This window comes from Fukomys damarensis, unplaced genomic scaffold (genome assembly GCF_012274545.1).
Source record: "Fukomys damarensis isolate Sample0158 unplaced genomic scaffold, DMR_v1.0_HiC HiC_scaffold_37, whole genome shotgun sequence".
Taxonomy (NCBI): domain Eukaryota; kingdom Metazoa; phylum Chordata; class Mammalia; order Rodentia; family Bathyergidae; genus Fukomys; species Fukomys damarensis.
The window spans coordinates 37,440,992-37,458,165 of record NW_022900949.1 but is presented as its reverse complement, the minus strand read 5'-3'; the positions used below and the strand labels follow the sequence as shown (position 1 = coordinate 37,458,165).

Genomic DNA, 17,174 nt, shown 5'->3' with positions numbered 1-17,174 from the left:
TTTTTTTTTTTTTTTTTTTTTTTTTTGAGACAGAGTCTCTGTAGTTCAGGCCAACACTGGACTCACTGGGTAGCCCAGGTTGGCCTTGAACTCATGACCCTCCTGAGTACTTGGATTACAGGTGTGTACCACCACACCCAGTTTATCTATTTTGAAACAAAATTTTGCTATGTTGCCCAGGCTGGGCTTGAATTTGCAATCCTCCATCCTCAGCTTTCTCAGTAGCTATAATTACAAGCATGAACCACCACGCCTAGCTTGAATACAAATTTTAATTAATCTGCATGTCTTACATAGTACTGAAACAGACTTGCAGTCCAATGGTCATTTTAGTGTTTATCAGCCATACATCAGACAGCTGAAACATGGCTCACAATTCCTATGGAAAAGCATATTTCAATGAATGACCAAGCTGGGAATTCCCGATATATTGTTGTCTTTAACAGCCACTCTACACATTTTCTTTTACAAGCTTCTTTGGTATTTCAGGAAAAATCAACATATAATGCATGCAGAGAATTACTCAAACAAGGCAGAGATGCTATTCCAAACCTTGAGATTTCAGGTCTGAACATGATAAAACAGTTAAAAATCATTTCCTGCCAAGTAAGCCACTAAGAAGGTCAAACACCAGGAGATGGATTATGAAGCCAAAGCACTAAAACATCTGGTGCAAGATGATGATGATATATAACCATAGTGGTCACTGTAGAAGAGGTAAGAACTTGCTGGATACTAAACATAGTTTAGAGCTAGAGATAATTTCCTGACAGACTGGATGTGCAGGGAGAGAAGGACAGAAAGCTAGATGATGCCAAAGTTTTGATCTGAGTAATTGGAGAGATAGAATGCCATCGACTGAAACAGAGAAGACTGCAGAAGGCTGGGTTCCTGGAATGAGGGCTGTATTGTAATGGTAAGAAATAGGACTCTACTTTGACTTATTAAGATATTTGTCAGAATTTGGGGGTATATCTCTGTATACTTGCCTACCATGCACAAGGCACTAAGTTTGGTCTCCAACAAAACACACACACACACACACACACACACACACACACACACACTCATTCACTCTATACTTGGTAGATACTCAAATGGAGATGTCAAGAAGGCAGCTGAACCTGGAGCATGGGACAAAAGTCAGAATTGGAAATATACCTTGGGACTCATTGGATTAATAGTATTTAAAGTCATGTGATCTGCTCATCCATAAAGTGAGTTAATACAGATGAGAATTAAGGAGCAAGGACTGAGTCCTGGGCTATTAAAATGAAGAGACTTCATTCTCAGTCTTTTTTCCAAGTTCTTATTGTTCTCTTGGGCATCCATGGAAAGGATGTTATAGTTTTCTCTAACACTTCATTCACTAGCACCAATCTCCACCCCACTATTTTAATTAATTTTTCCTATTAGCCTTTCTGTCCAGATCCCAGTACAGCAGTTAGTTCTAAAGAGGCTTGCATTATAACTCTCACAGCCAATTTTTGATAGCTCTTATTTTGGGACAATTCTTATGATTTCTGTTACCTGCTACCATTTTCAGGTTATAAATTATCAGGGATCACAGTTAACCCAGAGGCCTTAAAGACAGCCAAAAATATAAATACTATCTTGTCCTATCTTGCTATCCTGGATGCTGGTATCCACAGAGACCAGACAAGGGGTTGGTACACTCTTCTACCTCACCTTGGCCACAGACTAAATCTGTGCTCTCTTTAACATGGTGGTATCACCTACAAACTGCTGGAGTGAGAGCAATCTGTTACTGCTTACCACTCTGAAATTATTAGAGATTTATTTATTCATTTACCAGCATAGCCAAGGTCAGTAAAACTATTATTCTTCTGCCAGAAACTGTACATTTAAATTTTTGCTTTATACATTTTTACTGAAATCTAATGAACATAATGTTTTTAACATTATACATATTAATATAGTCTTTTTAACATTATAGGTCATTTGCTAATAGTCCAAAAAGTACTATTAGAAAGATAAAATATGTACATAATAACATACAAGATAGAAAGTATAAAGTGTCTGAAACACATAATACAAAAGGGAGTTTCAAGGTCAGCAAAACTGTATCAATAACAATACATGAAGAAATTCTCTCTCTCCCCTTCCCTCCCCTCCCTTGCTATCTATCTTCCTCCCCTTTTTTCCTCCCCTCCCCTTCTATCCCCTCTCCTCTCCTTTTCTCTTATTTCCTCCTCTCCTCTCCCCTCCCCTCCTTTTCTGAACCTCCCTTTTCCTATTATCTTAAAAAATGTATGTGGCCCTTTAAGAACCGAACACTTGACTATAGTTAAGGGTACAATTCCAAAGGGGAAGAAACAGCCTAAGTAAAGGCATGCACAATGTGGTCAGAAAATTATTAAGTTTGGATAAAGAATAGCAAGTATTTTGGGCAGAATAGCAGAGAACACTCAGAAACAGAAATCAAGGTGGGCAATAATTCTCCCTTTTAAAAAACACAGACAGAGAAATGATAGGAGTGTTTTCAAAAGTGATTCTTAAACATCTCGTAATATCTAAAGCAACCGTGACCACAAACTATGTTGTTGTTAAATTTCCAAACACACACACATGACATTTAAGTATTGGATGGATTCTTGAGAAAAATATATTCAAACCACAAAATTTATTTCTAAATAATTGTAAAGGGTTATGCAAACCTACAAGTGATGGAATTTAGAGTTGTAGCTAGAAGCAGTTTTTAATTCACCCTTCTTGACATCTAAAAGAAAAGAATTTAAAACAAGTATTTTAAAAATCCTTCAAAGAATGCTAATAAGAGAATAATCTAAAATGAGTTTCCAGAAGCTTATAACTTTACAGACCATGTAATTAGTGGTATGCTGACTATAAAGAAGAATGCTATGATTATGAAGGAGTAAATCTGATATGAACTGATATCAGTAGTCAAGTACTTCTATTTAAAAGGGACTTTTAGCCAAGATTCCCCAGAAAAACACTGCTTAAACAGAATTTTTAAAAGCTAGAGGCAAAGTTAGAAATAAAGAGAAATTTGATATGTTAAGAAACATCTTAAACTTCTTTCCAATATTCTCTTACACTTAAAATCCATGATCAATTTAACATTTATACTTCCTTTTCCTCAGGACCCTGGTCATTTCTTTTACATTTCCCCCTTAATTCCTTGCTTTCCATGTACAAAGTAAAAATTTGGAAAATGATCATACATAGATTAAAAAAAAAAATCAAAACAAGGTAAGGGAACAGTAATGAAAATTGTCAGATTATCTAGAGACTTAGAACAATATGCCATTTTGACCTGAAAATCCTTACCTATTCAAGAAAGAAATTGTAGTCTTTGGACTTTATATGTTCTAATAAGGAGCTTGGAAAAAATATATGGAGAAAGATTTGATGAATTCATTGTATAACACAGAATTTTCTCAAAAATCCAATTCATATGTGCATAAGAATGTTATTAAGTCAACCACCTAACAGAACATAGGCTGAAACAAAAAATGGTTAGAACAATTCCCCTACATTGTAACATTTTCTTGATAGTAAAGTTTTGTGAAAAATTATTTAAAGTTCATTGAAATCTTGGTATATGCTACAATGATTATAAATTAAAAATATATTAATTCTTCCCAAGTTTTGCTACTTAAAAAAATTACCTGTTCTAATATAAAAAAATTATAGAATAACAATCACTTTTTAAAAATAAATTATGCAGGGCCGGGGATTTAACTCAGTGGTTCAGTGGCCTGCCTTGCAAGCGCAAGGACCCGAGTTCAATCCCTGGTACCAAAATAAATAAATAAATAATGCAAATTGATGTTTATAATAACGCAAATTGCTGGTGACAGCCTTTCTAAAGACATTATATATTGTGTAAGTTTTCTCGATATAGCCAATCATTCAACAGCACTTAATAAATTCCCACAGGTCTTTGGTTCTCTCAAGAGTTTATATTCTGGCATAGTAGGTCCCAGACCTTGCTAATTGCCCAAATCTGTAATGTCATCTAGGAGATTTACAAAGATATCAGAAACTGTCAGCTCCATTTCATTCTTTTTAAAAATATCTGACTTCAGTTTCACTTAACTAAGCAAGTCTGTATAATGTACAGAGCACAGACTAAGCTGGAAGCTCTTGGTTCAAATCCTAGGTTTGCATTTAGAATTTACACCTGTGATCTTCAATACAGTTTTTTAGCTTTCTCTGTTCCTGAATTAACTTATCTGTAAATCTGGTTTTTTTTTTTAACCTCATAGATAAGGTCACTATGAGGATTAATGAAAAAAAAGCACTAATACTATTTAATAAAACACCTCCCTAAAGATAGCAGGTATAGACTGCTAAGGAAAGGTGTAGGCATCTTAAGAAAAGTCATGGCTCAAAATTCATTCTCATTCATATCCTCAACATCTTGCCCAATGGAAGCCAAGGCATGCACTATATGTAACTAGTACTGTAGTTTTAGAATATCTGATCAAATTCTGAAACTGCTCTACTGTAAGTTAAGAATTTTTTGAACCTCTTACCTAGAAGTCATATTAGAAACAGATGATTTGAGTACAAAGTATTCTAAAATACTAATTTGTTCTTTCCTTATAATTAGTTCCTTGGGGAATATTCCTTCTATAAGTATTCTATTTATCATATGACATTCCTAGTTAGCATAAATCCCAAACTTACAACAAGTGGTTTAAGACTCACAATCTAGCCAACTAGTACTTATTGAGTAACCATACTTGTCAAATTGATGTTTTACTGTACCTGGTCACTATCTTTAGGTATATAATGAATTATTAAATATTTGTTTGGATATACACATCACTACAGGATCATCTTAGTTTTCAAATTTTTTATTTGTAACAGAAGTAGCATTTTGATAACAAAATTATACAAAGTTGTTGCTCTAATTTTATGAATTTTTCTTCACTAGGAGAAAAAAAGCCATTTTTACTTCTTAATGATGACAGCCACAAACACATATTATTTTTCTTTTTGTTTTTGAAAATGACTAACAAGATGTGAACTGCTTGCATAACCATAAGCACTGGAACCTTGGGATGGCTTCTGGCAATTTGTCCTGTTACGTACTGCAGGATTAATGAGGTAATTCCGGAACTAAACACAACACATGAGTGAGACCTGAGCTTATATGTAACATCCAGGTAAACTCTTAGATTGTTAAAACCAAAGAGGTTTTTGTATTTATTCATCCAAAGAAAACTCTGGATTTGGATTCTATTTCTGCAATCTTGTTTATATTTTCAAGTATATTTCAAAGTGTCAGCTTTGTTAATATGAACACTGAAACAAATATACTTTCAGTGTTTGACTTTGGGGACTTCAGATAATTAAGAAACCTTTTATCTCCTAAACCACAGAGGAGATTTGTGTTAATTCTGGAGCTGAGACACAGGATTCTGCATAGTAAGTTTAAAAAGCTTCCTAGGGATTCAGGCATTCATACCAACCTATGCTACACACAAAGAAGAACCACTGCTCTTACTTAAGGGCATTAAAATGGCATCATTAAAAAAAATCAGTATCAGTGCAATTAATTGACTTTCTTGACTTCTTACACTTGCTCCAATTCTAAGTCAACTGATTAAGTTCATCACGGAGTTTATGACTATATACTTCCAAGTGTTTTTTTTTTTTTAAGTTTTTTTGCAGCTTAGAAAGCTACAAGTGCAGCGAATACAAGACATATGAGAGGCCAAAAAGTAACTATTTTATTAAGATTACAATAATATTGTTGGATTAGAAAAGCAGAATAACTATCAGACATAATTTTAGACTAGGAATGAGACATATATAGCTCTTCTCTGTTTACAATGGAGAGGCTGATTAAATGGCTCCCAACTGATGATACTGATATTTAGAAATAAAATGTTTTATCCTGATGGGATTCAGGATGTATATCCCAAAATATGGCCATTGACATTTGAGAAAACTACAGAAGCAGGAAGGCCTCTTTCTGATCTTCTCCCCTGAAAAGAGGTCATAACATGCTCATTGAAGAGGTGCCTTCCCTATAATTTGAGGGAAGAACCAGCCTTACCTCTATAGACAGGGATATAGAGGAGAACCTGAACAGGCCTTCCAAAGTTCCCCCTAGGCAGTACCATTACATTCAACTTTGCTATCCTATCACATTTGTCCACAATTACCACTTTTCCAAAGAATCTGGCATAAAAAAAATACATGGGTTGGGATTAGGGTATAGTTCAGTGGCAGAGCCATGCTTACAATGCATAAGGTTCTGGGTGCAATCCCTAGCACTAAAACGAAAACAAAATATACTCACAGATTTGCCTGTTTCTTTGGGTCTAAATTACTGAAACTCCTGTGTCACTAAAAAATAAATTTTGTCATTTTTTTCCTGTTAATCTGCCTCAGCTATGAAATTAGCAGTAGGTAGGAGTGACTTCCTCCCTAGATCACCTAATAACACCTTCATTTGGCTTTTTCTACATTGCTTTTAAATTTTAAAAAATCCACAAATGAACTTCCTATACCTTTTACTTATTCTCCCATGCTTTGTATAAATCTAGTAAATACCTATACTGTACCCGCTCAAGGTATATAATGAGCATCTTTTGGGTCTCCTCCAGTCATCTGATAACATGAATGTATCACTAAGCATACCAGTACCAAGGAAAGTTCCTGGGAGTAATATCAACTTTTATTTCCTTATGAAGGATCCAAAATTCAAGAGTTAGTCTGTATCGTATATTTAGGCTGCAGATAGTTTAAAAAGGAGTACACTTGAAGGTGATTTCTTTCTAAAAATATAATATTTTGTTTGATATCCTATCTAAGCAGCTACAAAAATGTTAACTACAAATAGTAAAGTCTGTTTTTAAAACTTAATTTCCACTGCTAGTTATTATGGTTTAGATCTCAAATGATCTCCAAAGGCGAAAGGAAAGAAGGAAAAGAAAAAAATACAAGAAAAGGAAAAACAGGGAAACAAAGTCTTTGTAAATAGGGAAGGATGGAGGGAGAGAAGATAGGGTAGAGGAATGAGGAAAAATAAAAACCAAGATATAGTACGTAATGGTATGAGGTCCTAATGATGAATGTTACTGAACTGTATACCTAAAATGTGTGCCAATAAACTTAATTAAAAAAATAAATATAATAAAATTATCTCCAAAAGTCTTATGTGTTCAGAAATGGACTTGGAAGGTGACTGGATTATGGGGCAACACATTGAATGTATTGTTGGGAATAAGAGCCTGGGTAAGATGGTGGGTTCTGGGGATTTGACCTGGAAAGGTAATATTCTTACCCCTCGCTCCTCCCTTCAATCTCTGCTTCATAGTTGCCATAGGTAGGGCGGCTTTCCTCTGCCAAACCTTTCCATCATGCCTTTTCCGCCTGAGAGCCAGCTGACTATGGACAGAACTCCCTAAAACTGTGAGCCAAAAACAAACCTGTCCTCCTTTAAGACGCAGGCATCAGGTATTTTTGTCCCAGTGACGGGAAAGTGTCTAAGTGTTAGCTTTTAACAATTTTTTCTAAGCAATTTTGGAACAAGGTGCTAATCTTCTCAAAGTGCTGGCATTTGTGTTGCCACCTGATGACTCGATGACAGCCTCTGTCAGTCATTTTACCATACAAACTATAACAGAGACATTTAACAATGTAAGTTTTATGATAAAGGTCCTTTGTAAAGCATGAGCATTTTTTTATTTTTATTTTTTGGTTTTCTTGAGACAGGATCACACTATGTAGTTGAGACTGACCTAAAACTCACTCTGTAGCCCAGGCTGGTCTCGAACTCACAGGGAACTCACAGTGATCCTCCTGCTTCAGCCTCCCAAGTGCTGAGATTATAGGCGTGCGCCACGGACGCCTGATGAGCATGAGAATTTCACGCCTGATAAGCATGGGAATTTTTGTCCTAAGTGCAGATAAAGTTCCAAGCTAAAACACATCTTGTTCTCCCATCTCTACTATCCCCATAAAATCAGAAGGGAAAATAACAAAATTTAAAGAATGAACTTCATGACTTCATTTTACTTTCACGGGCTTGAAATTTATGCAAAGACTGAAAAAAAAAAACCACCAATAATCTTAATGGGGGGTCTGGCACTGATTTCGTTTTTTTGAGAATTAGATAAAAAGGCCAATGAAGATTTGAATATATCTTCAATTTCCAAAGTGGGGGGCAGTTTTCTAGAGAGTTTTCTCTAGAAAAAAAAGTTTTCTAGTCAGAACCATCTTCTGACCACATGATTCCACATAGGAAAAATATTTTTCGGATTACTAATGCCATTTATTTTTCCTGCTACTCTTCAGATAACAACACCCTGCTTACTCTATAAAGATCTTTTCCTTCTAAAAGAAAAGAGGATGATTTGAATAATCATTTGTGAAATAAATGAATAATTCATTTTAAAAAAATAAATGTTATTTATATGGTTCTAACAAAATTGTTAATTATAGCTGATAGACCTCACCCTGAGAAAGTAAAATATTTTACATAAACAATATAAAATATCCATCCCCCTTTAAATTTCTATATTTCAAGGGAAAAAGTTAAGAAAAAAATTGTAACAATTTTTAATTTCTTTTATTTTGGTACCGGGGATCAAACTTGGGATCTTGAATTTGTGAGTCAGGCTACAGAAACACTGAGCTAAATCCCCGGTTCCCTGTAAAACAATTTTTTAAAACCTCAGTTATATAATGTGAATCAATCCCACAGTCAATTTTTACAATGTAATCGTTAGCTGACTAGAATACTATTAGAGTATGGAAATACAAGTTGAGTAAAACAAGAAAAGAAAAAAATCCCAAAATCAGAATGTTGAATAAAAGAAATCAGACACAAATGAACTGTATGATTGTCTTTGTATAATGTTTCAATCTAGGCAAACTTGTCTAAGTGCTATGTCATAGCAGTGATTACCCCTTTTGACTAAAGATTGACTCGGAAGGAGCCTAAGGGAACCTTCTGGGTGCTAGAAATGTTCTACATCTTGATCTTGGTGGCAGTTATCTGAGTATATTCATACATTCATAAAATTCAGCAGGCTGTACAATTAAGAATAAGGCTGCTTACTGTATAATTATACCCAAACTTTAAAAGTTCCTTGAGGTATAAAAATTAAAATATAAGTTCACCAAAGAGTATGACCGTAGCAACTTTCCCTTCTAAACATATGAATCTTTAAATTTATAAGATTGTCTGTTTAGAAGTTCTAAAATAAAACTAATTTCATATTAAGACACAGGGTACTGCCTGTGTGTATGTAGGAAAGTACTATTCACTACGAGTGTTTCATTCACTTGTCAGACAATCTACAGTAATCTTTTAAAGAATTCTAGACATTAAATTTAATGTTTTACAGTTTGTTTCCAGGAAACAAATGGGTTAATTTTATGCAGTTCAAACACATTTAACTTGAAAGACCTGTTACTTCTGGCCTTACAAACACAAGGCAAGATGTAGCATGTCATAAGCTGATACATCCTCTTAATCAACAAAATTATGACTGTAGGTAATGAGGAAGGCAATAAAAAGGGAGTAGTTAGGATCTGGTCTTCTGAAGACTAAATACACTCTACAAATATTTACTCAAAATCTTTCTGTATTTCCTACAAAGGCTTTAAAAATATCCCAGGAAGTCAATTTCAAGTTCAGTGTGTGGATCTATTTTTGGACTCTCTTATGTTTTCACTGATCTCTGTATATCTTGATCACTGCAGATTTACAAGTCTCGAAATGAGGTAATGTGAGTCTTCAAACTTTTCAGTTGTTTGGGCTACTCTAATTACATTGAATTTCCATGTGAATTTTAGAACAAACTTCTTAATTTCTACAAAAGTAAAGACTGTTGTTACTGATGAATCTATCAATTTAGAGAAAACTGACATCTTAATAATACTGAGTCTTCTGACCCAGGAACAGAGTATATGTCTCCATTTATTTAGATCTTCAACATCTCTCAGCATTGCTTCTAGTTTTTATTATATAGGTCTTTACATCTTCTATTTTTATTTTTTTAATTAATTAATTAATTTATTTATTTATTTTTGAGACAGGTTCTCTGTAGTTCAGGCTGGTCTTGAACTCACTATGTAGCCCAGGCTGGCCTCAAACTCACAGCAAACCTCCTGCCTCAGCTTCCTAAGTACTGGGATCACAGGCATGCCTGGCTTTTTCATATCTTTAAATTTTTTCTTCTTCTTCTTCTTTTTTTTTTTTTTCCTCCCCAGCACTGCAGCCAATCATTTCAGGAAGCACTGAGTTACATCCCTTGCCTTTTAAAATCTGAGACATAGTCTAAGTTGGCAGGGCTGGCTTGAAACTTGCAACTCTCCTTCCTCAATCTCTTAAATAGCTGGGGTTACATGTGTGTATTGCCATAGCCAAACACATATTTCATGTTTCATATTTTTTTCCATTTTTACGAGGCATCTAAAAATTTCAATTTCTTGTAAAGGTAAGTAACTGTACTGTATACCTAAAATGTACCAATAAACTCAATGAGAAAAAATAATAATAAAATAAAATTAGATTGTGGTACTGATTAAAAATAAATAAATAAATAAAAATTTTAATTTCTGATTGCTCATTGTTATGATGTAAAGAGACAACTGATTTTTGAATACTGAACTTGTGTGCATCAATGTGAACAATCATTAGTTTTAGTGGACTTTTTGTAGTTTCTACCCAATTTTCTATATAGAGGATATCATCTTTAAATAAATGTAATTTGACTTTTTCCCCTAATGTATGCTCTTCATTTTTTTTGTCTTACTCCAGTGGTTGGAACTCAGAATACAATGTTGAAAATAAGTAATGAACACAGATATCCTTCACTTATTCCTGCCTTAGGAAAGACTCAATATTTCACCACTAAGTATAACATTAGCTGTGATGTTTTTTAGATGCTCTTTATGGGTTGAGCTAGCTCTTTTCTATTCCTCACTCAGGTATTTTGTTTAGTCGGGGGCATTTTAAATCAGGAGTGGATGTTGGCTTTTAGCAAATGTTCTTCTGAGATGATCATCTGCTTTTCCTTTTTTAATTTGTTAATATGCTGATGACAATAATTTGCAAATGTGAAGGCAAAAATCTGCATTCTTGGGAAGGAAAGAAGGACAAGGTAAAGCTGATCATCAGTGGTCAGTGATGTGGTCAAACATACCTACATAATGAAGCTTCCTTCCCTACAATAAGTCAAGGCCTAGGCTCACAGTTTCCAGATACTGACCCTAAGAGGTTGGTTTCAGGTGGTGCACTGAGACGAGCACGTATGCTCCATGCCCCTTTCCCACGCATCTCTCAGTTGCATCCTTTGTAATACCCTTTATAATTAGCTGGTAAATGTGTTTCCCTGAGTCCTAGGAGCTGCTCTAGAAAATTAACAGAGCTCCAATCCTATCCTGTAGGACAGAAGCACAGGTAAAACAACCTGGAACTTGTAATACATATCTGAAGTTCAGGGCAGTCCCACGGCTCTGAGGACTCAAGCTGTGATCAGTACCGACTTGGAGGTGTCTGGTGTCTGGTGTCTGGTTTCAAAAATGCCTGCTGATGAGAAAAACACAAACAAATGCCCCTCTACCCCAACAACACATATTTGGCCACAGAAATGTTGACTGAGGATAGGAGAGATTAGTTTGTTTTTTCCTCTATGTATTTTTTCTGATCTAAGCTATTCTTCCAAATCAATTAATTAGATGGACAGAAAGGCATATAATTAGGAAGCATAATACATATATTAAAAGCTTTAATGAAATTTCCCCACAACTTTTATTTCAACAACTACATTTTATTTTTTTTTTTTTTTTTTTTTTTTTTTTGGTACTGGGCATCAAACTTGGGACCTTGCGCTTGCGAGGGAGGTTCCAGCACCACTGAGCTAAATCCCCAACTCTACATTCAAATTTTTATATAAGAGCAACTCCTTACCTAGATAAAAAAACAAAATCCATTTACTTACTATTTATATCTAAATTACAATGTAGAGAACATGAAAATAAAGGAAGATACTCTAGATCAGTGATGGCAAACCTTTTAGAAATGAGTGCCCAAACTCAAATCCATTTATTTATCCCAAACTGCCAACACAGCAATTAAACCTGAATACTGAGGTTTTAGTTTAGAAAAAAATCATACATTAACGTCTTTTGTCTCAAAAGAGAAACAAATAACATGTGTGTCACAGGTTCACCACCACTGCTCTAGATAAATGGCAAGGAGAAGAAACCCAAGGCACTACCAAGAACAAACTAGAATCTGGGCACAGTGCTGCACACCTGGAATCCCAGCACTCTGGCAGGGTGAGGCAGAAGGATCACAAGGTTGAGCCCAGGCTGAGCAACTCAGAGATACTGTCTCAAAGTAAAAATTTAGTCTGGGGATTTAGCTCGGTGGTTCCACAGCCCATCTGGCAAGCACAAGGTCACGAGTTTGATCCCTAGTACCAAAAAATAAAAACAAAATCAAAGTAAAAATTACAAAAATACTAGGGTTGTACTACAGTACAGAACAATCCCACAAAACAAAACAAACACAAAACCAGCAATAGCCAAACATAGATATACACACATAAACAAAACCAGACTAGAGACAATGTAGTGCTAAGAGCAGTGAAAAGATCTAGTCCACTTATATTAACTATTACATGTATCAAACAAGTAATAAAGATTTATTTTAAAAAATTAAAATCACAAACATTAACAAATCTAAGTTACAGCCTATATTAGAAAGCATGCAAATTTTTAAAATGATCACAGAATAAAAACAAAGACAGATCATGTACCAGAACACAAGAAAAACCGAGTATGGTGGTACATGCCTGTAATCTTATCTGCTCAGGACATTGAAGCAGGAGGATCACAAGTTCAAGACCAGCTTAGAACAGTTAATAAGATCTTGTCTCAAAATCAAAATAAAAAGGGCTAGTGATGTAGTCAGTGGTAGAGCACTTGCCTAGGATGTTTAAGAACCTGGGTTCAATCCTCAGTATCACAAACCAACAAATACCCCCACACAAATCTCAAAAAATTCTACAGCACTAAAATCATATAGAATGCACATATTAATAAAACTAAAAACATTAAAAAGGGAACCAAGTACCATTAACCCAAGTATGTGGAACTGCACATATCTCAAGTTTTAAATTTTTCTTCCTATGAAGAGAAATATTTGAAGATGGTTATTTCCTTCAAGTAAACAAGATGCTTAGTTAGGTACCATTGCTCTATGAGTAATAATCATAAAAACTTTGTTTTAAAAATTGTAAAAGACTTAAATTCCTGGGGGGGGAGGCTCAACAACATGAAGTAATATATAATTTCCTTGAATTTTGCTCAATGCTTATTTCTACCTTTTTATTATAGGGATATCAATAGCATGTTTACACTCATACAATGAAAAAGATACAGGAAGTAACAAACAAGATTAGGATGATCTAGGAAGAAAGACTCAGACAAGAACCAAAACAAGGCAAACATACACAAATAAAACTAATGTAGAATTATGCATTTTATTTATTTATATTTATTTTTCCCTCTGGTACTGGGGATCGAACTTGGGACCTTGTGCTTGCAAGACAGAAGTGGAACCACTGAGCTAAATCCCTGGCCCAGGATGATGCATTTTAGAAAAACAAACTTCTTGGAGGTCACTTCACCTGCTTTTCCCTAAAATTCTCCTTTTTCTTCATAGGGGTGTCTACTACAGAATGAAGGCATTATACAATTCTTCTGAAAAGTAAACTAATAGTAATTTTATTTCAGTTTAGAGACTCTGGAGAAGAATCTGAAGTAAAATGGCCACATTACCAAAATGAAGTGAATGAAAAACCAGAAATTTCAAATAAATCAAACAAACATTTGGTTCTTCCAAATAAACAGAAATTTCCAATTAGCAATCATAGTAATTGCTAAGCTCCAAACTCCCAAATTTAATTTCTATGATTACTGATATCATTCTGTGAATTAGACTGGGGCCTTAGAGTAACTCCCATTGGGAGTACACTCCCATTAGGCAGTCTTAACATACAGCTACCTCACAATTAATTTTATAACACATTCAGTAGATTTCTTTATTGTAAAGTGACAATGTGTTATATAATAATTGTCTCTCAAAGATAAGAACTGTAAATTCAGACAGTCAATCTCTATCACCCTTACAAAATTTGAAACAAGGACAAACCTTTAGGTACTTACAAGTGTGTAAGTTGCTTTGTAGTCTGTGAGTCACACCCTGGGCAGTGATCCTGCCCTTAGTACAATAAAAGAGGTATTATCTCTCCCTCCTCTAAACATCTGTGGTACTGTCTGTCATTCATTTGGCACACTGTTTTAATTGGTAAGCTTTTCAATGCATCTATTTGTTTTTTTATATGAATAAATCCCTTAAGGGCAATAGTGACTGACACTTTCTTATCTGGATCTTCCACATAATACATACCTCAAAGCAGATATTTCTTAAATATTTATATTGTTTCTGTTATTAACTGGTAAATGAGTAATGCCACCAACACATTTTTTACTCAACATCTTTGAATGTGGCTAACTGCTCTATTTTCTACAGAACCTATACTTTAGAATTTTCTGAAAAATTAAAGTAAAGCAAACACACTTACAGAGTTCACTTAACCAGATTTTGGGTGAGTGATTTCAGATAAAAGAATACACTTGTTTAGATTAATCCTGACTCTAATCAAAGGTCTTCATACATCTGAGTAAGAAGCAGTAATGAGTGGCCCTAATACTGTTTTGCTCAAATTCCTGTTCCTAAGTTCAAAAGTAACAATGAAACAACAACGTCTCCAAACTTTACTGTCCCCAAATACTCTTCCCCTGTGCTCTGGACTTCCCTATACTCAATCTGTATTTATACCTACACCCTTCCACCAGGTTTCCATGACTCCTGGCTCTCAATCTTAGCAGGTAGCAGAACGTCCTTGAGGGCTTGTTAAAATATGAGCTGCTGGGCTCCATTCCCAGAGTTCTTCACTGGGTCTCTAGTGTGGGGCCAGGAAGTTTACAGGAGATGCCACTGCTGCTGCTCCAGCTTCCACCCCCTGAAGCCTATCATTACCCTCAATCTCCCTCCACCTACTTCTGTCAAGTTTATTGTTTCTAATTTATTTACGCACTTCTATTTTAATAGAATATTAAAAATCAGGATTCTGATTTTTTTTTCCATTAGATGAAACCTGGTTTAATTGCCTACTATCCTAAACAGGTGTTGGCTATATGATGTGAATGACAAACACTGTTCATATGCAGCTTTTCAGCACCATCTCAAACAGTTTTTGGACAACCACAGGTGACTAACTTTTCCACACAATCATTTGGACCAAGTGATCACCTATCAAGCACCAAACTATAGTACTTGTTCAGCCTACATTATCCAATCCAGAATAACAGGGGTGTACATTATTCCCTTTGCTAGTGTCTCCCCTCCTTTTCATCTGGCTAACTTGGACTTTTCTTCCAGCTCTCAATTCAGGGATAACTTGTGAAAGGAACCCCTCCTTTTCCTGCCTGTGACCAAGTTGTATCGCACACTGCCTATTCCCATAGTCACTGAAACTCCTCCTCTTTAGTCCCTGTCATGTATCATTTTACATGTGTAAAAATATTTTATTAATAGTTACATTGGAGTGTAAGCGCCAAAAAAGCAAGGAATGCTTTTTTTTTTTTTTTTTTTAATCCATTGTACTAACAGTGCCTGGTAGACAGATCTGAGCACTGTAAGCTCTCTTAAGAGAGACAAGATGAAGTGTTCCTTTTCATTCTCTATCAAAAGCACAAGAACACCAAAACAAAAGTCTAATTTCAGCTCTTCAATATACAAAATAAAATTTTAAAATATTACAATAACTTAACTTACCTTTTCTGAATAATTCTTGGAGACTTTCAGCACTCTGGTTTAATACAGCCCATATTTCTTCCTCCTGCAGTGGTCCGCCCCGAACCTCCAGGGCCTCAGCTAGTGACACATGCATATTATCTGAAACAAAGGTAATGAATGTCTGTGTGTCAGTAACTCAGTGATAAGAAGTGGCAAACCCCAACCTACCCATTTCTCAATACACCCTTCAGTCTACATATAATCCTACAGTCTTAAACTCATGAAGAATAAAAGAAACTGGGCACAGTGGTGAGTGCCTGTAAGCCACCTGGGAGGCTGAAACAAGAGGATCACTTGAACTCAGGAGTTTGAGAACAGCCTGGGCAACACAGAGAGACCCTGTCTCATGGGGAAAAAAAAAAGGCAAAGAAATGTGAGGAATAACTCCTCAAAATAACTATTTCTTATACACTAAACTATCAGGGTCAACCTCAGAGCAGGAACTGGGGGATGGTGGTGACTACTTCATGAGAGGACAGGAAGCACCAAGCTACAGAGGGTGAAACTAAAGCAGTCAGACTAAACTAAAGGCCTTTTAGAATTCAGTCCTGTTTCATTCTATGCCTCCTAGATATACAGAAGAAAAGAAGAGACCTTATGGCCATCACATGCGTGTGCACATAAATTGTGCAAAGAAAAAGAATTAAATATTTCTACACTCAACTTTGCTGCCAATTCATCATTTGCTCCTGGTAGTCACTTTACCTTACATCTGCTTCCCATCTGTGACTTGGAAATAATAATAATAATAACCATTTTGACTACGCTAAGCAAAGAGGCTATGTCTTTGAACATGCTTTGTAACCTAAAACTCTGCAGAAGTTGAATTAAGAAAAGATTAGAAAAGTATCTCTGGGCAATGTGAAATGGGAAGAAAAGGGCTAAAAGGGGGCCAGGGATTTAGCTCAGCGGTTTGGTGGCCTGCCTTGCAAGCGCAAGGACCCAAGTTCAATCCCCGGTACCAAAAAGAGAAAAAGAAAAAGAAAAGGGCTAAAGGTGTAGAGAAAGTGGGAAAGGTAGGGGAAAGGTAATAAGGGAAAGGAAAAAATAGGAGAAAATGAAAAAAATGGAAATAAAATGTTTGTAAATGGGGAGGGGAGGAAGAGATGAAGGGAGACAAGGGAAAAAATGAGAACCAAGACCTGTCATATAAAGGTACACGATCCCAATGATAAATGTAACTGTACTGTATACCTAAAATGTACCAATAAACTCAATGAGGAAAAAGAGAGAAAAAAAATGTATCTCTGGGGATATTTTTATAGGATCAATTTTTCCAATGTTGCTT

General features: G+C 35.4%; 1 protein-coding gene across 15 annotated transcripts in view; it reads right to left on the bottom strand.

Moving 5' to 3' along the window:
• The window catches only part of Ptpn13 (protein tyrosine phosphatase non-receptor type 13), a 143,347-nt gene extending 127,341 nt beyond the window's left edge, over nucleotides 1-16,006 (bottom strand). For 14 of the 15 annotated variants that reach the window (XM_010606709.3, XM_010606701.3, XM_010606702.3 and 11 more), the window contains exon 1: nucleotides 15,866-15,985. In XM_010606709.3, coding sequence (XP_010605011.1) covers nucleotides 15,866-15,980 — 115 coding nt within the window. In that variant the 5' untranslated portion in view covers nucleotides 15,981-15,985. Of the gene's footprint in view, nucleotides 1-15,865 lie in introns of all 15 variants that reach the window. The other variant, XM_010606698.3, reaches the window with a different exon arrangement.
• Between the last annotated feature and the right edge of the window lie 1,168 nt (nucleotides 16,007-17,174).